At 50.2% G+C, this 25334-nt stretch overlaps 1 protein-coding gene across 1 annotated transcript in view; it reads left to right on the top strand.

Annotated features, from left to right (window-relative positions):
- Positions 1-2594: 2594 nt before the first annotated feature.
- The window catches only part of MAPKAPK2 (MAPK activated protein kinase 2), a 45385-nt gene continuing 22645 nt past the window's right edge, over positions 2595-25334 (top strand). Inside the window, exon 1 of the mRNA XM_059995738.1 lies at positions 2595-3109. Within this exon, the coding sequence (XP_059851721.1) occupies positions 2792-3109 (318 nt within the window). The 5' untranslated portion in view covers positions 2595-2791. The remainder of the gene's footprint in view (positions 3110-25334) is intronic.

The following is a 25334-nucleotide window of genomic DNA, read 5'->3' as shown; positions in this document are numbered from 1 at the left end:
GGGAGGCAGGACAGATGTTAACATCACTGTTGGACAGATGAGAAAGAGGGAACTGAGAGGGCGCGGGACTTGCATGAGGTTACATAGTTAGTTAGGACTGGAATGGAACTTAAGACTCTGGATCTCTTGCCCATCTTAGGTTCTTCCTTTAGCCCATCTCACTCCCCAGTTATTATCCATCCATTAGACATTTATTCCATGTCTGTTACATGCCAGGCACATTGCACTTATGTCTTTGTGTTGATATATGTATATGTTTTCTGGGTGCTGTGTGTGCAGCTTCTGTAATCTCTATGTACTGAGTCCTTGTGTGCCCCCTGGGCCTAACTGGTCCTTGTAATTCCAGAAGGAATCCCCAGCTGTGGTTTCAGTTGTCTAGTTATTCCTAGGTCACTGGGCTGCAGCATCTCCCCAGAGTCCCAGCTAGATAGGAAGGCAGCTTTGATATCAGGGGCAGATCCCCATGCAGTGGGCACAGAGCAGAGGAGCAAGCCAGCAATGCCTCAGTCATTATAAGATTTACTATTTCATGATCATTTCTAGCTTTTGGGGAGTTCTCATGAACACTACCTCATTTAATTCTCACTCAGCCCCGATATTCAATTTTATTATTTTTCTCCTTGTTTCAGATACAAAGAGGAGAGACTTGAACTCAGGTCATTTGTCTCTAAATTCTATTCTCTTTCCACTGTGCCTTCTGTCTCTGAAAGGGCAAAAAGAGCTTATCCTCTTTCTAGCCGTGTGGAGGGAAGCAGGTGAAAACTCAGTACCAGGCAGTAGGAAGCCACTGGTGACCTTCTGCAGAGGAAAAGAGACCAACTCTCAGCCCTGCACAGCCCCAGCCCAGCTGAGATGAGAAGCAAGGAGCAGGTGCTTCCACCTCCCCATCCCTGCATCCTTCTCTCAGTCCTTGGGCTTCTCCCTTGTGCGCCTAAGGGAAGTGATAGTAGTGCTGCAGAACGGGTGAGGTGTTTTCCAATCTCTGTGGCCGTAGGCTGTCTTTTTATCTTTGAGGAGTCAGAGGAATGGGGAACTGTCTAACTTATCCACCCTCTAGCATGAGAGGAGAGCTTCCACCACCTGCTATTGCAGAGGAGAATCCCTCTGCCCTCACCTCCCAGACTTGTGTCAGTGCCACTCTCTTGATGCTGTCTGCTTGTACCTCTCTTCTCCTCCACAGATCAACACCATCCACCACTGCAGGCCTGAGCACGGCACCTTGCACAAAGTCAAGGTGTACACTAAATTAACTGTGCTCAGAAAGAGCGAGTATTTGTGTTAGGGGACTCATATTTCTCCTTGGTCCATGGAGTGGGCCCTGGAGTGAGTCCCAGGAAGGGACTCTGCTAAGAGGGTAACTTCTACCTTTCAGGCTACCCTTCACTCCATGCTTGCCTGGGCTCGGTCCCCAGGGCACCTCTCCTTAGGATGTTCCCTCCTCTGCTTCTCCCTGAGCTAGGTCTCCCTGTACAAGGGGGCTCTAGAGTGTTGGGGGAACGTGTTAGGGGCCACGTGTGGCCACAGGTAAAGTCACATTCTCTAATTCGGCCTTATCAGTAATTAAGCTGAGGTTTTGTCTTCACCTCAGGCTCCTTGTCTTATTTCTGAGCTGTTTTACTAGTCAGAGTGGGGAGGAGGTCAGCAGGAATTTATTTCATGATCATCCCCCAAAGCCCATCAGAATATGTATCAACACCCTCTGGCAGCTTAAATTTAGGGCCTCCCCAATCTCCTCCCCTGATCTGGGCTATGCTTAGGTCCAGCTAGATCCTTAGTATCTTCCTCAGAGACAGGGGGCTAAATTGGACTAGAACTTGGCTTCTTCAAAAATACCCATTTCTTATGGCTGTAGGTTTAGGGCCTAACTTTTCCACATTGGAAATCAGGACCTATTCCCCAGACGTTCCCTTTTTGGTACATTATCTCAGGGAATTCTCTCCACACCCTATTCTTCCCACTGGGAGAGGTGCACCGAATTTGTGAGAAAAGAAATGCAAAACTCAGAGGAAAGTGTTCAAGTTAAAATATTCCATATTTGCCTCACCCTATTCCGAGAATGAGTGGCCTCTGTAATTCCAGGTCACCCCGGAGGTCTCATCTGGCGCATACTTGCTAGTCATCCCCCGCCTTCGAAATACACCCTCAGCTGCTGCTCTCTAAAAGAGCCAGACAATTGGAGAAAAGTAGATTTTCTATCTGATTATGCAGCTACTTTCATACGCCTCCCCTTTCCCTTTGCGTGGCCCTGATTATTTAAGAACTAAGATTTCTCGGTCCCCGCTCCTTGTCCCCAGCCCCAGTCCCCAGCTTTGGCCCTTCACGCTCCGGAAGCCTTGCGTCCTCCCCTTTAAGGCCAGCCCCTCCCCCACGCCCACGCCTCCCCAGCTCCGTCCCGCCTCCCCAAGCCCTGCCCCCTCCGACCCTCCCCTTTAAGGACCGGCCCCGGACGCAGACGAGGCTGTGACGCGGCCGCCGGCCCTCGGGCTGGGTACTTTGTCGCGCGGCCGCTTCCCCCCCGGCCGGGGCCCCTCCGTCCCGCGTTCCACCGAGCGCCTGGCCCCCGGGGGGAGGGTGGGAGGGAGGGAGCAGGGCCGGTGGGCGCCAGCGGCGCACAGCGGGACCCACGGAGCCCCGCGACCCGCCGAGCCTGGAGCCGGGCCGGGGCGGGGAAGCCGGCTCCAGCCCGGACCAAACTTCGCAGCCGGGCTCGGGGTGGCGGGGAACCCGTCCGGAGCCGGAGGAGGGGCCCGCCGCGGGCCCTCCCGCCGCTGCTCTCGCGCCTACGGGCACCATGCTGTCCAACTCCGGTGCTGTTCCCCAGCCCGCCGCCGCCGCCGCCACCGCACCATGCTGTCCAACGCCGGCGATGTTCCCCAACCCGCCGCCGCCGCCGCAGCCCCCCGCCCCGGCCCAACCTCACCCCCCGGCCCAGCCGCCGCCGCAGCCCCCGCAGCAGTTCCCCCAGTTCCACGTCAAGTCGAGCCTGCAGATCAAGAAGAACGCCATCATCGACGACTACAAGGTCACCACCCAGGTCCTGGGACTGGGCATCAACGGGAAAGTTTTGCAGATCTTCAACAAGAGGACCCAGGAGAAATTCGCCCTAAAAGTAGGTTTGGGGCCCGAGGGAGGGGAGGACGGGCGGATGGGGTCTCCCGGGGACACCCCTGACACTCCGCAGCGGCCTAAGCTCTCGGTGGCTCAGCGTGGTCGCGCCGACGCTTTCCTCGGTCTGGCGTCGGAGCCGCGGAGGAGTGGCCGCGGCGGGGCTGCCCGTCCCGCGCGCGTGAGGGGTGCCAAGTGCGCGGCAGGGGGCGGGGGGCAGCGGGAAGGTCAGGTCCCGGCGGACCACACAGCCGAGACCGAGTTTCCGGTCACCTCCGGGTGTGAGTGGCGGGGACTCGAGAGGACTCGTGAGGACCCTGCCATTTTGGGTTTGAGCGGCATCCAGCCGAGTCGCAACGGTTGGCTTCGGGACCACTTCTGCTAATTTTCCCCCTAGTCTCATGGAAGTGATTTTCGGGGGTTGTGGTTCCCTATCCTTTCCTCCCTTCTTTCTTTCTGTGGGCACAAAAGGCCCATTACTCATTGAGCTGGTTGGTCGGTTGGTTTGGAGAAGTCGTATCTCAGAGGTTTATTTAGCCTCGCTCCTTATTTGGGAGCCGGAATGTGTGATTTCACTTCCCTGGGCCTTGCGAGTGCGGCTGTGCTGCCTTGGGGCGCGCCGGCCGGGGAGGTGCAAGGCTGGAGATTCCGCTGGGACACCGACACCCCCCCCCCCATCCCCACCGCGACCGCCCCGGGCGCGGGGGAGGGTTTGTTTTGATCCGAGAGCGTGCCCCCTCCTACCTTCAGTGCCTGTGAGGCTCCAGATGGGAGGCCAGCAGGCTCCTTCGCGGTGTCTGCTGTTCCCATAGCTCCATTGATCATTGTAAACCGGGTCCGTAAACCACGGCTTGGCCCAGTGCTGATTCCGCAAATCGGAGATGGCCACTTGAGTCCTGGACAAGGGCGATTGGTGGACAGAGGAGGGAGCGTTTTCCTAGAGCTGGGGAAAACCAACCTCTTTCTTTCTTTCTTTTTCTTTTCTTTTTTAAGGGGATCTGGTAGGGGGGAGAATGGGGATTTCAGTGAGAGTATCTACTTCGGAAGTTAAACAGAATGGACTTGGAGGTCTGATGAGTCGCCAGTGCAGTGTGAGCCAATGTTCAGGGTCATGAAGAAGGTTTTCCCCAAAGAGGGGTTTCAGATCAAACCACATCTCTAAAGGTGACCCAAAACGCCTTTTTCCCCTGGGGTGTCTTAATGATTGGAGGAGGAGTAAAATACTTCCTGTGTTATATTTTCTTTTCCCCCTCAATCCCTGTGGCTAGCTGTGTTTCAGCTATTCATACAAAACTCAGATATGTGTTATGGGTGGAAATGTTGGAATATATAATTAGATAGAATAAGACCCTGGTACTTGGGGGTTGTAGAAGACAAACATGTTCAACTTAACAGATTTTAAGGCCTCTGAAATTATTTTCTTGCTGCTTTCATCCTCCCTTTTGGGGGAGAACTTCAGCTAGCCTCAACACTGTCAGATTTGTTTGGTTTTTACTGTAAGCTGTTGCTGAGGGCTTTTGGTTGTTTGATGTCGACTTTTGGAGAAGGAATATATCAGTATCCTGAACCCTTTAATACTTGTGCCTTAGACCGTTCTTTCCCTGCTCATAACTGGGGGCAGGGAAGGAGAGTGGTTGTTTGATCCCATGGCTCTGACCTCGGGGAGTGGAGTTGAGTGAATACTGTTTGACCACAGTTAACCTGTACTGTTGAGGAAGTGACGGACATTCTTTCCAGGAGAGTTTTCTATCCCCTCTGAGACGCCATCTGCCTTCACCCATCAGCAGTTTGGGGACACTGGCTGCTCATCTTCTTGGATAGCTGGAATATGGTATAAAGACTTCAGAACAAAAGCTCTCAACTTCTGCTCCTTATTCTTTTTAATAGACACAAAAAACCACCCTCTAAAATGCTTTTGGGTGGCAATTCAGATTTCTATTGTAATTAATCGGAGAGAGATTTGGATTTTTTTCTCCCTTTGAATGGTTTTGAAAGGAAAGATCCAGCAGTATTTTATTTTGTTTTATTTTTTAACGTCTTTATTGGAGTATAATTGCTTTACAATGGTGTGTTAGTTTCTGCTTTATAACAAAGTGAATCAGCTATACCTATACATATGTTCCCATGTCTCCTCCCTCTTGCATCTCCCTCCCTCCCACCCTCCCTATCCCACCCCTCTAGGTAGTCACAAAGCACCGAGCTGATCTCCCTGTGCTAAAGATCCAGGAGTATTTTAAATAACACTCATAGTTTGTCCTTCGCAGGTTAGAAGTGGATGAAGATTGAAGTCAGAGTGTGTTTTGACAGGCAGCCTGCTCCCAGATCTTACAAGTTGACTCAACTGTTAAACTGTAGATTTCCCACATATCTTTGTGTAAAAACTTAATAATAGAGGAAGAAAGAAGGGATGAGGCATTCAGAGACTGATAGCAGTGTCAACAGCGCTTCCAATATCCAAATACTGGCTGAGACATAATTATAGCTGTGGGGGGAATCTGGTTCAAAGAATTCTGTTCCAGAGACACACACCAAAGAGATTTCTAGATCTTGAATCTTGATTAACTTAACCATAGGTGCTGAGTACTGAAATGATTTTCAAAACCAGGAGTGTTTTGATTATTAAGCAAGGGAGGAAGATGTGGTGGGGCAGGAGGGATTGCCTCATCGGAAAGGTGCCTGAAGAAAAAGGGAGGAGACCTCTGCTCTACCCGGGGTGTTAGGCCATTCCTGGGGAGTTAGGTCAAAGAGCTGTAGAGCAGCAGCAGGGCCTGTCATGGGGGTTCTGATATCTGCTATCTCACAGCCCTGAGAGTTGGTGAGAGGTGGCGGCTGCCTTGATGCCCTGCTCCCTGTCTGTGGTCTGGTGACTTCTTAGTCCTATTAAATGTAATCAGTGCTTTAAAAAATAGTCCCGTTCCGCCCTGCTATTTCTCTACCTCCACCTGAGAGAGGTAACATTTACATGCTTTTTGGTGGGTGCTGTGACCTTGCCTCACCATCTCTCCTGGCTGCTTTTGCGAAGATCTGAGTCATACTTATACTTCTCTCAGAGTTGGAAGGGACTTTAGAGGTCATCTCATCCAACCCCCTCATTTTGCAGATGAGAAAACCAAGGCCCAGAGCAAGGCTTGCTTGAGGTAATACAGCCATGCACTGGGCAGAACCAGGATTAGCACCCAGGACGCCTGACCGCTTCCCACTTGGGTACTGCACTGACATCAGCAGGCTTGGCCCTGGGACGGGCTGCTGCTCCAGAGCCTCTCAAGCCCGAGGAGCTACTGTCACCACAGGCCCTCCTTGACTGTCGGCCAGGGGATGCTGGGTAGGGACTTAGCGGCTTCCCAGCAGAGGTTGCCAGAGTTGGAGAGGCAGCTTATAAACCAACTCAGCAGCTCCATGAGTTTCGAATCTTCAGTAACAAACATTTTTTTTTTTTACCACACCCTCCCCTTTTTAGGAAGTGTTTGCTAGAAACCTTATTTACTAGTATTATTTTTTGTGCAAGAACATGAGAATTCTATTCACTATTTCTTTGGTAGGGACGCCTGGTCTCAGCTCACTTGTGCAGTAATTGGTCCTATTCCCTGTGGGGTTCCTCAGTTGCTTACTGCTTCATTGTGTCATGGTGACTCCTAGGTATTAGCTGAACAAATTTAATTAAAGCCAGCACCGTTGTCCCTCTCTGCCGTGTGACTCTGATTCGGTGAAGCATATTATTGCTTTACAAAATATAGAATGTTGTCATAACTTATCTCTGTTTGTCTTTCCGTTGTGTGGATTAGAGGAAACAAAGTACTGTTCCTTCTCCTTGCCTTTCTCCAGCAGTCCTCCCTCCAGGTGACTTTGTGTCACCGCCATGTGGCTTCCTTGGTGTTCTGAAGGGGAGCTGATCAGAACCTCTCATGGTTGAGAGGGAGAGCCGGGGCTCCCACATCCCCACAGTGCAGGCTGCACCCTCTCCAGCACGCCTCGTGCTGTGTACCGGTCGGGGAGCAAGAGAGTTTGTGGCTGGGTGAGGGGCAGTTTGCTGGATGGAATCACAAGGTGAGGAAAGTTTCATTAATCAACCAATCTCTTTTATCTCCACTGTTGTTACAGTAGTTAACAATTCTCTGAGCATCCTACCATATGCTTTGTTGTATGGAGGATACAGACATTGAAAGTGGCCTTAAAATTTTGGAGGTCAGGAAGCTTATTTGGAGAAGGTGAAATTAACAAATGTAGTCTAGGGCTGTACTGTCCAGTATGGTAGCCAATGCCCATGTATAGCTATTTAAAATTAGCTAAAATTGATTAATTAAATTAAGCTAAGCTAAATTTAAAAATCAGTTGCTAGCCACATGTCAGGTGTTCAGTAGCTACATGTGGCTAATGGTTACTGAATTGGACAGTGGAGAAGAACATTTTTGACCTTGTAGAAAGTTCTATTGTACTTTGCTGGTCTAGGGGTTAAATTGTGTGGTTGGGAATAGAAGAACTTTGAAGAGGCAATCTGTGAGGACCGAAGGAGCTGAGGACAGTCTCTGAGGAATGAGCACATCTGCAGGAGGTGATGGTGGCGTTGCCCTCGGGGCAGCTGAGGGGAGAGTGGATCAGTTGGTAAGGAGCAAGTGGGGCTGGTGACTCAGAATTGAGCCTAACCGATCTTTGTGTTAAAAGCAGGTTTTAAAGTGTTTGAGGAGCATGAAGTAAACTAACAGGATGTTATAAAGAAAGGTTACAAATCTCTAAGGTTGGGGCTTGTGGTTTTTTGAGGGAAGGTGTAGCTTCTGGGTTCAGAGACCCTGTTCTTTGCTTTGGGCCCTACCCTGGTTGCTGTCTACTGCAGCAGGGCTCTTGACATCCACTGAGGCAGGATCAAAGCCGGGGCGGCTCATGGTTCTTTTTCACTTATGAATTCTGGGCTTTGATAGAGCTTGAAAATAATCTCCAGCTAAGATGTGGGATCAGTGGCTTACAAAAGGGGGAGAAAAGCAGCCCCAGGCCTCAGGACCAAATATTGATGGGTGCCTGGGAAATGAAGGGGTCCTTTTTAGAGGATGAAGGTATTGGTATTCATAATTAAGATGTTTTGACTGCTTGGAATCTGAGGAGTTGGGCCATCATCAGTTGACGATTTTATTTAAGAAGCAGGTGCAGGGGATTCTGGGAGAAGCCTGGAGGAGCCAAGCTTCACGACTGCTGGAGGCAAACTTAACCCTTGGCCACATCCTGGGGATGACGGAGGCCCCCTCCCTACCTGCAGAGCTCAGGGATGTGTGGAGTCTGTGCCAAGAGGAATGCCAGCCATGGCGGGGAAGACAGGGCATCAGTATCTGCATCTGAGTCCTCTCACGATTCCCAAGTGGCCCTCCTGTGCTCTGATGCAGGACTCTCCCTGGTAGTTTGACATCTGTGGCACAGGATTCATACTTTCCTACTCCCTCTCCTCTGCATGAGGCCTTCCCAAGGATCCTGTGGGGTCTCTTTTTTCCCCTCCTCCCTGTGCTGCACCTTTCCAGTTGCTGCAGTGTCCTGGACAGAAGTGGGTGGGCAGGGCAGAGCTGTTCTTCGTGTATGAAGGGGCTGCAGCTGCTCTTGGTAATGAAATAAGGCTCAGTGGCAAAGAGACCCACAACTCATAGTTCCTTAGAGCTCACAACACTCCCTGCTTATCTTTCTTGACCCTTTCCACCTCACCGAGGAAGAGGCTGGGCCAGTCCAGAAAGTTTCAGTGGTATATCCAAGGTCTTACGTGGTATCAGCATCAGAGCCGTGTCTTGGGACCTGGTTCACTGGGACCTCCTCTTGGTCTGGGTTCCTTTGGTGTTTTGGTTGCTAGAGGTAAGAGTATGGGGATTGTGGAGCTGGCAGTGCAAAACTCATCTCCACTAACTGGTCACTAGGATCTTTCTACATTAGTCATCTTAGAAACGGGGACATTGGTATTGAGATGGGACCATGCCACTGAGCAGCTCGATGTACACCAGATATGTAACCAAAATCAGATTTTATACCTTTTCTAGTCCTTAGGGGAATAGTGATATTTTGTGTTTTAAGATATGTATGGATATAAATATCTAGGGATGAACCCGATACCATGGGTTATGTGCTAGATTCGAAAGAGAGAGAGAGAGAGAGAGAGAAAGGAAGAAAGATAGAGCTAGTCTTGGTGCCCTGCTAACTAGCTGTGTGACTTTGAACAGGTCAGTTAAACTTTCTAGGCCTCAGTGTACACATCAGAAGGTCAGGCTGCCAGTGGCTCCTGGGACACGGCAGTGTGGATAGTGGAGGGCTGTGCTGGAGGCAGGAGGCAGGAGAGCTTGCTGACTTGCTGCACGTCTGACCGCCGGCAGCGTCTGGGCCAGCCTGGATGCCCTTTTGATAGGCTCGCTGCTGCGTTGCAGGGCAGCTCCCGTCCACTTAATTAATAGCCATCCCTGACCAGCTGCGCCTTCCCTTGTGTGAAGACTTGGTGAGTGTTCCAGCAAGTGCCTCAGCAGAGAGGATGGACTGTGTAACTCAGTGGGGTGTGAATCCTCTCCTTCCTTGAAATCAGAAGAATCTTAGTGTTCTGGTGGCTCAGGGTAGAGATGGAAACTCTTCATTTTTTTTCGCCATCTGAAACTCCTTCCCGTTTGAAGTTACAGAGCCAAACATGGCTGCTGCAGTTGGCTGTGCAGGCTGTGCCCGGCACAGGGCACCTGGCTGAGGGAGGAGGAGGGCTCTAATCCAACTCACTGTCCATTTGTCAGGCTTTGCCTCGGTGTGTGACTGGGTCCATACAGATGGGTGCCTTCTTCTAATTCACTTGGAGTTATAGTATGGGTTTGGGGCTGTTCTGAGGTGAGAGCTGGGGACTGATTCCCAGAGTTTATGGGGAAGTTAGGATGTACATCCAGGTACCACTTCTTACCCGTAGGACTGGGTACTAAGGGATGTAAGGAGAATGAGGAAGCAAGAGGAGTGGGAGATGCCTAGCGAGGTCTGTTTTCGTTTCTCTTCTTCCTGCCATTCAGGGCTAAAGCAGTGCTTTTAGCCCTGGAGCTTTGGACTGAGGTCCTGAGTGCCAGGCCACAAGACTTTGTTGGAGGAAGAGGAGACTGAGTGGAAGCGGGGATAGGGTTGTGCTCCCCTCTGGCAGTGCAGAGTTCTTGGGGGTCTTTATTCTCTGATCCGGTAAACACCTTAATGTGCCGTCTGCCAGGTTGTATAGGTTGGGACGTGGCTCCAAGGTCAACTTTATCTGTAATTGACGTTCCCTTCTAAGACCAGCCAAGCTGTGTGTTCATTCCGCCAGGAACCTGAGCTGTCCAGAAGGATCGTATGAAAGGGCATCTTACTCTTGAGGGACGTTTCCAGGCATCTCCATGGCCAGTGTCCATCCAGGGCTCTTCCAGGGAGGTGAGGAGTGAAGGTGAAGCCTTTTCTGTCTCCGGGAAGATGTGGCGAACATCTCTGTTTGGCTTATGTCCGGGATGGTTCTTTTGAACCTGAAGCAAAGGCGAAATCTCTCTAGTCACAGGTAGAGGGGCGTGGGAGGAGAGCCCTTGACGGCCCCGCCAGCTTCTCCACCTTCATGCTCCTGTGGGGCTCCTTACCCTCCCGGGCCCTCCCAGGAGGTGATTGAGTTGATCACTTTGCTGCCATTTTGATTATTCATATTGTTATGAGGCTCCCAGCCCACACTGGACATGTGTAACCGGGCCTCCCGCCCAGGGCCCAGAACTGTCACTCAGCCCCTCTGTCTCAACGGCTAAAAATAAACCTGCCACTGCTGCAGTCTCCCCCCACAGCCAGGCCCTGACGCCTGTCCCAGGTCTTCCTGCCACACTGCTGAGCTGTGTCTCACACTCACTTGCACACCCTCCCCACCGGCCCCCTTCTCTTCCAGCCTGAGCTTGGTGGGTGGTTTGGGGCCAACTGGCTTTTCTGAGTGCTGAGAGTGAGCCGTGGCTGCTGCTTCTCCAGGTGTCGAGATTTATGTGTGGAGGCTCCGTGGAGCTCGGGGAAGGCTGAATTAGCCAGGGAGGAGGTGAGCGGGCTTGGCACCGTTAGACTGTGTGTGTGCTTGCATCCAGATCTGGCTTCCTCCAGACTCCACCCGCAAGCTAGCCTCCCTGGCAGAAGGAGTGTGGGGATGAGCAGAGGAGTCCAGCACGGCTGTTCCAGGCTCTCACCCAGCCACACGCCCTGTGGCTGAGGTGCTACCTGCCCCAGGACTCCTGCCCTGCTGCTAAGCTATACTCTCCACCTCCGAAGCATGGGGCTTCAGGTTACCAGATTCAAAAGTGTGACCTCATCTCTTTGGCTTCCAAGAATAACTGGGCCCTGGCTCTCAGGGCCTGTTTCATGAGTCAGGCCATGGCCCCTCTGGCCCTCCCAGCTCAGCCACCTGCAGGATGTCACAGAGAGCATGGGTGTCTTCTACCTCCTGACTGTGGGGGGCAGGGCTGTTGGTGATCTGTGTCCCTTGAGGTCCATCGAGGTGGCCTCTTCCCCTACTGCCCGGGGATCCTGGGGCACTATAGAATGAGGAGAGGAAACGGGCTCGGGTAGCTGAGATACCTATTTAACTGATAGATACTGGGCAGAGTATTTCCTTTAGTTGACTTTGACATTCTCTTCTTTCTGATTTTTCTAATCCTTGGGCAGGTGTTGGTACTAATCCTGTTGGATAGGAGGATTCTGTGTTTTCTGGTATTAGGGTTTATCTGGGAGAAGGAGTGCATGGGAGAGGTAGGACTTGGGGGACCCTCTGCTTTCAGCTAGAGTTACATACCCAGACCACGTCTCCATGACTGCCTACTCCTGTCTTTCCCCCTGGGGCCTCATTTCCTCTGCAGGGAGAGATTTATCTGCCAAGGCCCATTGGCCTCTGGAGGGGAGGAGTTGGGTGTAAATTGCTAAGAGTTTATTTTTAACTCTGACAGAAGGAGTCCCTGTCCTTGGAGTAGCCATGCCCTCCCTCTTCTCTCCCTCTCCTGGGCCTCCTTGCCTGGCTTCTGTAATTCTTAGAGGAAGGGATTTTTAAAGGAAGGATTTTAAAGGCAGGCTTCACAGGAGCCTTAGGTGAGGGAAGCGTTTCTAAGTGAAGAATCTGCAGATTGCTCGTCATGCCTGATTTCTGCAGAGTTCAAAGAGTTGGGGGGTGGGGCAGGAGAAAGAGGGGGAGCCCTGGGCGCTTGGAGCCACGTGTGTGGAACTTAGAGCATCCTAGGAATGCAGGTGGCCTGGTGGAGGGCCCAGTGTGCCCTGGAGCTTGCTGCAGTCAGGCTGCTGCCTGGGGGAGCAAGGTCTTCTTGTACCTTTCGTTGTGCTTCTCTCCTCACTGGCCCCCGGATCTGAGGAAGGCTGGAGGCCACGGGGCAAAATGAGTGCGTAGAGTAACCTGCTTTGCAAACTCTCACGCTTACGGAAATGTCGTTTTGCTATTCCCTTTGACTGCCAGGCTCCCCAGCACCATATCCCTTCCACTGGAGCCCTTGTGGGATTCCCAGGGACTTCCTCGCTTCTGTGTCCCCTCCCCCTGGCCGCACTCCAGTCACCTGTGCTCTTAGGGAGGAGGAAGGGGCTGTGAGTTCCCCTTCCTCTGTGCCTCATCTCCCCTGCTATCATGGTCTCTTTTGGTTACCTTGCTTTAGATTTTTTAAAAGAAAATAAAATTGAGTTGGAGGTGTAATTAGAGAAGGAAGGGCTAGAGAGTAGAGGTGGGGGTGGGCTGGGCCTTCGAACATGTGGCCGACCCTGAGGACCCCGGCCTGGAATGAGGTCTTGCCCCCTCAGTTCCTTGGAGAGCATGGGGATTAGTTTACCTAAAGCCCAGCTCTGATCATGTAGCTTCCCAGCATAAACCCTTCCATGGGTTCCCTTTGGACGCAGAGTTCAGGAGATTTCCAAATCCTTCTCAGATCTGACCCCAGTCTGTTTTTTTCTGAGTGTGTGCTGTGCCTCAGCTTAAGTGGCTTATATATGCTGTTTCCTTATGGGGCTCTGCTTTCCAGCCCCACACCCTCACCCGTGGCCTGTACCCCATTCGTCCTATGTCGCCCTTACCACCCCCACCCCATGCTCCCCGTCCCCAGCCCGTCTGTATCTGCCTCTTCTACCCGGTACACATGCTGCTCCTTCCTTCGTGAAGCCTTTCATGCCAGAAGCAGGTCTCCGCCATCCCTCCCTGTCACACTTGCCAAGACACTCTTACATTTTCTTTCACATTTTAAATGTATTTCTCCATGTGTGAAGTGGAGATATTGGATTGTAAGTTCCTTGAAGACCCACATCTCCATTATTTTTGTATCCTCTTAGTTCTATGTAGTGACTATATGCTGCCATTAAAAAAAAAATTCAGAGAGTATTTTGGCATTGTGCATTATACCTAGCTGCCTCACAAAGGTGTGAAAACTGAGTAATAGTGCATGCTGCCTACATAAGTATAAGGTACTAGCAGTGATCCTCAGGGTGGAGGGGGGTGGCCCTGGGTGAGGGGCAGTATTTGCCTGGGCTCTCTGAGAATGAGCCAGGGCTATAGTGAGGGTCCCCCTAAGTGTTTCTCCCTGCTCTTCCTCCTGTCTGCTAAAAAGCCATTCTCAGGACAGCCTTCTGGGCATTCTTCCCTTTACCCACTCGGATCTGCTGACTCAAGCTGTCACCTTATGTTTCTGCTAACGGAGTTCTCGTTCTTGTAAGGGCCCTGACCACAGTTTCCCATTGATGCCTCTCCTCCTCCTCCCAGTTCCAGAGCCCCTCCTTTTCCTGTTGTGCTGTGGAGATGACCCTTCTGCCCCTTGGAGAACTTTAACTGAGGGAGGGACAGATGTGGAGCTTGCCAGCTCTCCTACAGTTCTTGGCATCTTCACGTCAGCTCCAGACACAGCAGAGACACACAGATGCAGTCCAAGGTGATCTATCTGTCTGCTGGCCTTGTTCCTGTGTGTTGCAAGAGGACCAGTATTGAGCCTCATGTTGCTGGGACTGAGGTCAAAGGTTTGAACCTCGTGGGACCAGTTAATTCCATGCAGGGGAAACAGAACTGGACTGGCATGTGAGAGACCTACCTGGCTGTGTGGTCCTCAGCAGTCCTTGAACCTTTCTGGGCCTCACTTATTTTCTTCATTCGTAAATCTAAGGGCTCTCCTGTATTGAAGGGCTTTTTTCATTACTGCTGCTGCAACCCCACTGCTGGGAAAACAACCCGATGCTGGGAAAGAACCCGATGCTGGGAGAGAGGTGGTCAGCCCAGGTTCCAGGGATCCCGGGATTGGGTGCCATCCTCTCTGTCCTCACTTTCTGCAGGCCAGTGTTCTTTCACCCTTCTCCGGGCTGTAGTATTTTTATTCATTCAGGCATTCAACCGATGTTTATAGACATGGATTCTTCTCTGTGCCTACCTCCTGTCTTCCCTGCTGACTGGCCATCAGGAGGCCCAGATGTCAAGATTAACCTAGAAGGTCGACTAGTCAGGGTCATCCCCTTGGGTTTAGACCCCTTTAATACCTCTGCTATATGAGATGAGAGGGATTTAGAACAATGAGGGTTGATTCTTTCTTGCAGTTTAGACTAGACCCCTGCCTTTCTAAGTGGGATTTGCCTTAGGGTGCCTTCTAGCCCTCTGAGATCCAAAACAACCCACTACCCAAGAAAATTAATTAGAAATGCCAAGAATGACTTTTGCCGCCTCCCTAAGGATAGATCAGAACAGCAGAATGACTTTGATACCTACAACAATCTTCTGTCTTCTGTCTCCTTCAGATCACTGTTGAAAGCTTAGCAACACTGTGAAAGTTTCCCAGATTGGTAACAAGTCTTTATTGAGCAGATATTATATGTATCAGGCATTGTACTAGGTGTTTCACGTACACCCTTGTTAATCCTTAAAATAATACTGCAAAGTAAAAGTCCCCGTTTTACAGAAGAGGAAACATGTTTAGAATCATTCACTCGTTAGCAATTATTTATTGAGCACTTACTAAGTGTTATTTCAGGCTCTGGGGATACATCAGTGTACCAAGCAGACCAAAAAAAATCATTCACTCGTTAGCAATTATTTATTGAGCACTTACTAAGTGTTATTTCAGGCTCTGGGGATACATCAGTGTACCAAGAAGACCAAAAAAAAAAAAAAAAAAAAAAAAAGATCCTGCCTGCATGGATGGAGCTTGCATTCTAGCAGGGGGAGACAGACAGAATATAATCAGATAAATGTCCGATGGTGACAGGTACAAAGGAGAAAGTAAAGGAGGGGAGGAGACCCTGGAAGGCAAGGAACTCGTGTGTGGTGTTGAAATTTCAAATAGGGGCTCAGGGAAGGCTTCATTGTGAAGGCGACATTTGAGTGAGCCCTGGAAGTGATTGGGGTGGGGGCAAGCAGAAGGAATAAAAGTGCAGAGCCCTGAGGCTATTAATGATGGGCGTGCCTAGCCCTAAAACCTGGCTCCCTAGAGCTTGCAGAACTGCCTCTCTTAATAGTTCTTCCCTGACTCTGCTATAATTCAGTACTTAGTTGATTCACCTCTTTATTTTATCATCAAATATGTATGGAATGCTTATTTTGTGCAAATTGCTGCAATGATAAGATGGAAGTGCTGCCTTTGGGAACTTAAAATTTAGAGGAGGAGTGAGCACCTTTGCTCAGTAGGAATGCAGGTGGCCTGGTGGAGGGCCCGGTGTGCCCTGGAGCTTGCTGCAGTCAGGCTGCTGCCTGGGGGAGCAAGGTCTTCTCCCTTGCTCCCCCAGGATATATATAAAAGGAGTAAATCTAGACTGACCCCCCAAATCTGGACTGTGTGCCTTCACATGTCTTCCCTCTTGACCCTCTCTGACAGAGGCAGTACCTCTGACAGAGGTAGTCCAGGTGGTCTGATTCCAAGTTTTATACATAAAGAGGTTCAGGGAGCAGGTGGTGGGAAAGTGGTGGAATCAGGGCCACAAAGGATACAGAGACTCAGGGTGAGCTCCTTGAGGCCGGAGGGGTCAGGGGTGCGGTCACTTTTGCCTGGTATGGACTCACACCTGTGACAGGGCCCGGGGCCAGTGCAGACAGAAGTTTGGCCAGTGGGAGGAGTAGTTTGAGGGACTCCACTGGGGCTCCCATCTTCTGTTTGCTGAGGGGGGAAGACCCAAGGTCTCCCTAGGGATGTTTCTGGTAATGGGAAATGCTTGGGATTACGTTGACTGGCTATCGCCTGGAGCCGGCGAGGAAGGGGGTGATGAGAAAGGGCTGGCCAGGCTGCAGCTGTGGCTGAGGCTCTTGTCCTCTCTGGGCCCTCCCAGGGTTTCTCTTTTGCTCTGAGGAGTTGCATCCTTCCTGTGTTGAGCCTCCCAGGTAGACCAGTGGGCAGGTACACTCAGGGTGCTCTCTGAGCCCCAGCTCTGGCCATCTTTGCCTCCAGTCTCTCAGGAGCTGGGTGAGCGGAAGTCAGGGTTCGGGATGGAGCTGACCGTTAGTGAAGATGGGAAAGTGAAGCAATGGGTCAGGTCTGTTTTTTCCTGAGCATGTGCTGTGACAAAGGAAGTTGCAACATTTTTTTCTCTCTCTTTCTTTTTATAGAGCAAGAAGGGGGGAAAATAAGTCTTCCAGTAAACTTCAGAAAAAAGATCTGGTCTTTGAAGGATGGCTGTTCTCCCCCTCCCCCGCAGGGATTTTTTAGTTTGTAGTCTTTCTCCCATCCTTCCTCACCCGCCATCCCTGCCACCGTCCCTCTTCTCTGAGGGCCTGTGTCTCTGCAGCAGGCTGAGCACCTCTCCCGAGCGGAGGCAGTCAGTAACTTGGTCTGAGGGAGCCTTGAGAAAGCATCTTGTCCACTGTGAGTGTGTGTCCAGGCAGATGCTGGCAAAAGGGTCCCGAAACATGGGAGCAGGAATCAAGGCTGAAGGACCACACATGTGAAGCTGGAGTCCTTGGTCAGGTTTGAATTTGGCCTTTGTGCTGTACCTGGGCAGGAATCCAGTTGTGTTTTTTAGTGTGCAGATGATATATTTTCCTGATGAAAACTTTCGAGGTCTGGAAAAGTAGTGGAACTTTTTTTTTTTTTTTTTGGCGAGATTTATTTCTTCTCCCTTGGATTTCTGTACCCCAGAACAGCCAAAATGTTCCAATACAAACCAGCTTTGAGACTCCACCTTTAGTCAGCTAAGGGATGTTTTAGGTCATCCTTGAGAATGAGGTCTGCTTGCTCTGGGGAAACTGGGTGGTTGCACCAGGCAACAGGCCCCACTGTCCGGGATGGGGTGACGGCTGCTGGCACTGTTGGTGTTAATTGCTTTCTTGGGCAGAGAAGGGCAAAGCCCTGAGGGGTGAAGATTTTTGTTCAGGCTCTTTGTTCTCTGTACCTGTTGTCTCTGGTACAGCTGTCACAGAGCTCCTCCTTTCCTGCTGTTTTCTTTGAATTTAATCTCCCTGTCATCAGGCCGGTCTCTTCAGGCTGGGGATGAGCTCCAAGAGGTGGTAGTGGAAGGAGCAGAGTCACAAGTTTCTTGCTTGTGTAAATCTCAGAGTGAATACATAAACCCTCTTTCGTAGCTAGCCGCACTGGCTGGTCCAGTAGCCACTAGCCACATGTGAGTATTTAAATTTAAATAATTAAATAAAGTTAAAAATTAGTTCCTCCGTAGCACTAGCTACATTGCAAGTGCTCAAGGGTCACATAGAGCTAGTGACTATCGTGTTGGGCAGCGCAGATAAGAGAACATTCTATCATTGCAGAATGTTCTCTCAGACAGTACCAGGCTCTGAGGTCATCATTCTACACCCTGGTAAAGATTTAGCGGAGCTGGAAGGGGATTTGTGTAAGAGCATGAGGAGAGGTTTTGGGGCCCAGTCGAGAGGGTAAAAAGAAGGTGATCATTTAGAAAGGGACTTTAAATAGTATTTTGTTTGTCTTGTTTAGGGCTGCATTCCAGCAGATGGTCATCTAGCCCAGTTGCTCCCAGCCAAGTCGACTGTCAGAATCACCTGTGGGTAACATTTGAAAATACAGATTCCTGAACTCCACTCTTTGTATCTTATTGTACAAGACTACAGAGGTGGTGTTCAGGAATGTGTGTTTTTGTCTGTGATAATTATCTGTGTTTGGCAACCTTTTGAATCTATTCTTAAATTCCTCCAGTGTTAGGGGAGCTTATCCCTTTTCAAGAAAACCTTACTCTTAAAATATTTTTTTTTCTGGTTTTAAAGTTTTATGTTTGGAGGTTCCTTAAAAAACTAAAAGTAGAATTATCATATGACCCAGCAATCCCACTACTGGGCATATACCCTGAGAAATCCATCATTCAAAAAGATACATGCACCCCAGTCAATGTTCATTGCAGCACTATTTACAATACCAGGTCATGGAAGCAACCTAAATGCCCACTGACAGATGAATGGATAAAGAAGATGTGATACATATATACAGTGGAATATTAGCCATGAAAAGGAACGAAATTGGGTCATTTGTAGAGACATGGTTGGACCTAGAGACTGTCATACAGAGTGAAGTAAGTCAGAAAGAGAAAAACAAATACCGTATATTAACGCATATATGTGTAATCTAGAAAAATGGTACAGATGAACCGGTTTGCAGGGCAGAAATAGAGACACAGATGTAGAGAACAAACGTATAGACACCAAGGGGGGAAAGCGTGGGGGGTGGTGGTGGTGGGATGAATTGGGAGATTGGGATTGACACGTATACACTGATGTGTATAAAATAGATAACTAATAAGAACCTGGTGTATTAAAAATATATAAAATGCAAAAAAAAAAGTTTTATGATCATCAAGTCAAAATTTAGTTCCCTGAAGTTGTATCATCCTTGGTGCTAGTGGTGTTTTCTGGAGCCTCACAGAACGCATCAGTCACATCTTCCTCACTCGGCCTTCTGCAGATAATTGCGCAGGGCTGTGTGTGCTCCTCTGCTGCCCCAGCATCATGGCAGGGTTTCAGACTACTTGACCTGCCAGGGGCCCTAGAGAGATGCAGAGATGTGACATCATTCCCAGGATTCTTCTGATCATCAGGCCTTGCTGAGAGATTGAGGAAAGGTCCACATCTCAGTGGACCCTGACAGTGGAGAGTCCTAAGGGTCATCCAGCTGGTACAGGCCGTGCGTACCTTCCCCCTCTTTACATCCTGCTTCATAGGAAGGAGTCGCTGTTTCTCTGCATGGTTAATGCTTGCTTTTTGAGGCCACTGATCTGGTTTTCTTCAGAGGCATTGAGAGACTCAGCCATCTGTACCCAGGCAGATGTGACCACAAACATTACTTCTATTTAGAGACCTTCAGTGGCCTCCCCTTGCCTCCAGTGTGTCCCTCGAACTCCTAAACATGGTGTTCAGGCAAGCTGGCTTTGACCTTTCTTTCTTCCCCCACCCCAACACGCACACACACACGCACACGCACACACACGCATGTATGCGCACGTCTCTCTTTCTCTCTCTTTTTCTCTCTCTCCTTCCAGGAGAGGAGAGGGCTCCATCCCACTCTGCAGTGCGTTCTTCTGCTTCCAGATCTTCTTTTGCACCATTCACTTCTTCATCCTTTTATTCCTGGTGGAATTGTGTTTCTCCTTTGAGGCTTAGATTTTACCTGTCCCCCCACCCCCAATTCCAGGCAGAATACCTTTCTGCCCTATACTGGTGGTAGCTCACGCGAGCTCTGTGACTGCTCTGAATTTAAATTATGGTCACTCCCATATCTCGGCCTGCTGGATTCTGAGCCCCTTGAGGACAAGAGTGTGTCTCGTTCGTTTGGTGTCCGCGAGTGCAAGCACAGTGCCAGGCTCTTAGCTTAGCTGCACCATACCCACAGAAGTGGGTTAGCTTCTTGCCTGTTTGTCTTCTTCTGGATTCTGACGAGACTGCCACAGAGGAGCTGAAGCCTCTTTTCCAGCACCAGCATTTTTACCCCCAGTGGCCTTGGGCCTTATCAGCTTGGATGAAAAAAGTACTGTTTAGCAGCTGATAATTAACGAGCAGAGCAGAGCCTTGGCTGCCTCAGAGGCAAAACTGGTATTTAAACAATAAAGTTTTTAAAATCAAGAATTAAAGTGTCAGCTTCAGAAGCCACTACATCCAAACACAAGCCCTCCCAGTTAGAGAAGGTAAGTGGAATAATGGAGCCAAAGAATTCTTTGTAGCCTGAGGAGTCCAGGGGGAAGAGGCCGGGGCGGGGGTGGGGGGATCGGGGGGGGGGGGGCATGGGGGTGGTGGTGGCAGGAGCGGGAAAGGGGCTTTTCTGTTTCTGCTCTTGGAGGTGGGGTCTGGGATTGCTTGGGGAGATGGGGGGATGCTTCACTAGAAAGAGCTCTCAGTGTTCCCTTTCACTCCCAGTTTCTATAGATTGAACTAATTTTGCTAGGTGGGCAAAAAGAGAAATTTGGAAAGGTAGGGTAGGAATAAACTCTGGACTTTTTCCTAAGGTGATGAAACATGCACTTTTGTATTCGGTGATAGACGGAGACTGTTCAGTATTACCTCGTGGGATCTCACCTTGTTTCCTTCTGATGCTACTAGGGTTGGGAGGGAAGAGCTGACGTAGGGCTTCCTCCCTTCTTGGGTCAGAACCAGAGCCTGAGGAGTTCCCCAACCTCTTGGTGCTGCCCAGATACTAACCACGATCTGCATCTCCACTGAAGGTGTTCTAAGAAATATGCATGCCAGGAGCAGTCCGTGGCTTCAGAACAAGGGCAGAGGTTTTAAGAGGCTTCCTGTGTGAGGGGTGGCGGGCTGGAGAGTGCCTTCAACTTGTCATCAGGGGGCACCTGCCTCTATGCTCAGCTGCAGAGGTCAGTGGGTGATGCCCTTTCAGAGTCTGCTTTATTGTGAATGAAACAGAAAGCCCACACCAAGAAACCAGAGAGGCTCCTGAAGGGGCTTTTCGATAAGTTCACCCCAGCGTACACAGCCTCTATTTTTCCAACGCAAAGGAAGGATCTGTCGGACAAACCATTTTTTTTCGGGGGGCACTACTTCCAGGTCCAAGAGATGGTCTGAGATATATAGTTTGAATATAAAAATACTGTACTTTCTGGGAGATGTTGACAGTTAATGTCATGTCTGAGTGTCTTGTCACTCTCATGATGAGGGGAAGGTTGGATGAGAACCCTTGCTAGTCGAGCTTGGTTAGCCTGCTATTCTTTTAAGGTTTCTCTTTGGGAATTGGTGGTGTTAGTGGCTGAGCTCACCCAGACCATGTGTGAGACTTATGGTGGTGGCCTCTCCCTGACCACAGGTGTGTACGTTGAATGCAGTCACCCAGTTACCATTATGGACAAATGCAAAACAGTTGGAGGAGTGTAGGGGGAGACTTGGTAAGGGAATAAAACCAGCTGGCTTATCTGGCGTTGAACCCTTGTCCTTGGTGACATAAGCACATATGATTCACAGCCAATGTTGGCTTGAGTGTGTGCAGAGGTTCAGTCTTTTGGATGAAGTTCTAATGGTCCTTGCGGAAGCTTTGTCACCGGTTGAACTGAATTGTGAAGATACCACAGCGCATGCGCACTCGTGAATCTGTTCATGCATCTGTTCACTGGAAGCTTATTGAGGGGGGAACATGTAAGCAAAATATTTCTTATATATTCCAAACGGTAGAAGAGCTGCATACTGGGGACTGGGTGAGCATGGAAGAAAGAGCCACCCATTTCTCCAAACACCAGACAGGCTTGGAATGTGTTGGTGCATCACCAGCCCTGAGACACTCTGTGATCAGATGAATCTGGGAAACATTCTGCAGTGCACATTAACATTCTAAAGGCTCTGAGAAGTTCTCTAGTAAAAGAATCTATTTGACTGCGTATAACCTGGTGCTTCTGACACATTTAGGGCCCCCTTTTTACCTATCACTTATTAACATCCTACAGAATACTATTTGAGAAATGGCAGTACGGTCTCCCTGCTCTGGGAAAACTGTCCAGTGATTCAGAGAAAAATTCACCTGACTATATGTTAACACAGGTTTGAGAGGCTTAAAAAACTGTGTGTGTGCATGCTGGGGGTGTGGCAGAGAAGGGCCCCTGGCAGGTGGCTTCCATTGAAGTTGGCCTGTCTGCATTCCTGCTGGCTTTGTGCTTCTGGAGAAGGCTTTTGTCCTGGCTTGAACATACTGAATAGCAGTTACATCTGTCATGCCTGGGAAGTGGCAGTGTGCAGTTTTGGGGGGGGGAGGCGGGGAGGGGGGCGACGACAAGCAGTGAGCAGACACCCCTGCTTGAGGCCCAGGCTGCTGAGAGCTCCTCACCATCGGAGAAGGGAGGGCCTGCTGATCCGGAGGCAGCTGCTTGCTAGGATTGGAAGTGTAAGGGCGCAGGAGTTAGCTCCCTTAGCTCTGTGCGTCCTCCTTGTCTGATGGGGCAGGACTTTGAACCTTGAGGTGGCAGTGTGGGAGAAACAGGTGGGCTGGATATTTCCTTCCCTCCCCACCATCCAAGGGCATCTGGAGGGCAGACCAGGGTGGAAAGGCACTTGGCTTTTCATCACCCGGGGGAACTGAGGTGAAGGCATTTTGGTTTAAATTTAAGGAAGAATTCAGAATTGGGAAGTGGATTTACTAAATAAAGTTTGTGGAGTTTTAAAATTCAAGAGTCTCGGCTAGAATTCTTTTCAGACCGTTGGTGACTTGTCGGTGGTCCCCCTGATGGCCGGCTCCCGAGGAAGGCCTCACTGGCTTCTTCACTTGGAACAAAGCCAGGCCCGGGGAGTTCCCAAGCCCACTGTGGGCTTCTGCGGCCTCCTGGTGCAGCTTTGCACGGAGGTCATGGTTGCTTACAAGGAAATTAACCACTGAGGGAAAAAGGGAATGTTAGTGGGAATCAGTACCTCTTCCTGGAGATTATGCACTTCCAATGTAGGTAGAGCTCAGTGTCATGAAAGCAGGCCCAGGATTTCCTGTTTGTAAGTGTGTATGTATTTATATTTTTATGTTCTGTTTCCTCTTTTGACCTCCCCAAAGGGAAGGGAGGTAGTCTGTCCTCAGGAACTACGGTGAGCTGTCCCTCATCTCCCAGCTTCTCTGGCCATCTCCCTGTCTTACCTCAGCCATAGCCACAGCAGCGGCCTGGCGTTGCTCAGATGGGGGGAGGAGCAAACCCAGGCCCTCTGGTTGTTGCCTGTGGGAGTAGAGAAAGGGCAGATGCTGCCCTCAGTGCCCCCTGAACAGGAAGTCTGGGTGGGCCGGGCTTTGGTTTGGGAAGCAGGAGTATTAGCTGCTGCCGCCAACTGGGGTTGTGTTTGCAGACTCCCAGGCTCTGGCATCCCCAGAGGGACCAGTAGCTCTGAGCCCTGAGGACTGGCGGCCCCCAGGGAGGGAGCCCTTGCCAGGAACCTCTGGTGGGTCTTGGGTAAGGGTGGAGGGGGGCTGGGCAGTAGGAGAGGAGAAGGGGTGGCTCCTCCCTCTCACATCAGCTGGGATGCAGCACCACTGCTGGGAATGCATTCCCGCCACTTCTAGGCAAATTGGTCACTGTGGAAATTCTTTCTTACTCCAGGGTGGAGCTTTCCTTGTTTAGAAGAACCTTCAGATGTGTTCTTTCCAGGTCCTGGCAGTGAGGCACTAAGCTGTTGACCTGCTGCCCCCTCAAGGCTAGAAGGCAGGGCAGTGTCTGAGCCCCATTCCTGTCATCTCTCCTTCTTGTTCTCCCTTCACCTGTCCTTCTGTCTTCACCTGATTCTAGCCTGGTGCGTAGTAGGCATGGATTGGGGGAGGGGTGGCACAGCACGCCTGGTGTTCCTCTTTATCACAGGTCCTAGCCTTGTTGGGTCTCCATTTCCTGTCATGGCCCTCCTTGCATCTGGGACGCATTTGGACCTAGACAGGGTGTCCTGTTGTCCTGCATGATGAGGATTCCAGATTTCCCCTAGGTGATTGGCCACAGTTATTCCAGGGGAGGAGTGGGATTTCCCCCACCCTCAGGCACTCCAGGCTCCTATAAGAGTCTTGACCTCCAAGCAGCCTGCCCCCCACCCCCTCCCCACAAGGAGAATGGTAGGAAGGAAGTCGTGCTGGAAGTTGTTTTTTGGTTTGTGAGGTAACTGTCTTTGGTTTGAGAAGCACATAACATATCCTTCTTCCCTTTAAGGTCTGAGGCCAAAAGTACTAGATTCTCTGGTTTCCAGGGAAACCAGAATGGATAAGGCAGAGAAAGAAGGGACTGGTTGTAGGTACTGAAATCTAAGAGGGGTTCCTGGGGTCTCCTATACTTTTCCAGGGAATGTATGTGGCCTTCTCAGGGCCCTGGGTTGTACCCCTCACTCCATCAGCAGCCAGTGTGGAACCTTGGCAAACGTCCTAAACTCTCTGCACCCTAGTTTCCACGTGCCTGAGTGAGGATCTTGTCGGCCGCAACCGGATTGTGACTTTAAAGGGCTATGGAATATGTGAAAATTGAACACATTTTCAGGTTATATTACCTACCTAGAAAGAGAGAATCATATCAAAGAATTTAGCGTCAGAAGAAACCTTTGCCCTCAGGTAGGCTAGGCTTATCTAAGATTCCACAGAGGAGGGGACAGAGTGCAGGTTCTCAGCAAGGTAACTAACTGTAGAGCTGGGACTAGAACTAGGCCACTCAGCTTTCCGGCGTCTCCTTCTTTCACTTGGCCAACTCCAGGACATGCGTCCTCCGGGTGGAGAGCCAGAGTAGGCAAATCATACCACAGAAAATCTGACAGTCTTGTATGCAGTCAGGTTTACATGGTCTATGCTATTGTGGGCAGGGGAGCAGGGATAGTCAAGTAGATAATCTTCAAATTATTGAAATTGGACTTTTCAAAATATCAGTGACTTCTTTTGTTTTTCTCCAGCAAATACATCTCCTTAATTCTCTTGGGTTTCCGTAATGTTCTGTGTCCCAGAAACCTGCTGGGTCTTGGGGGGCAGGGTGCTTCTGCTCATTGGTTCAGTGTTTGCGGTGGATAATCCACAAAGTGGAGTATTCTCGTTCAGACAGAGCTATTTGTACCCAGTCCCTTCTTTTGAGTACATACTGATACGATAGCAATCTTCTTGTTGTGGGAAACTTGCCTGTAGGAAAGTGGCTGGAGCTTGCTGCAGCTCTAATTGCATCTCTGCATCCTTTGGTTCCTGTCTAGAAACATGGTTTGCAAAGATGTGGTGAATAGTTGACTGTCAGAGCTGGTCCCTTCACTGTCCAGGGGTGAATACCAAGGCCAGAGAGGGGCAGGGCTAGAGTCCGATAGTGATGGAGCTTGTCCCATGGGAACAAGAACTTACGACAGCAAAGGTCTGAGCACTAACCTCACATATCCTCCA

Source organism: Delphinus delphis, chromosome 1, assembly GCF_949987515.2.
Source record: "Delphinus delphis chromosome 1, mDelDel1.2, whole genome shotgun sequence".
Classification (NCBI taxonomy): Eukaryota; Metazoa; Chordata; class Mammalia; order Artiodactyla; family Delphinidae; genus Delphinus; species Delphinus delphis.
The sequence above is the reverse complement of the archived record's forward strand: the minus strand, read 5'-3'. Positions and strand labels throughout refer to the sequence as shown.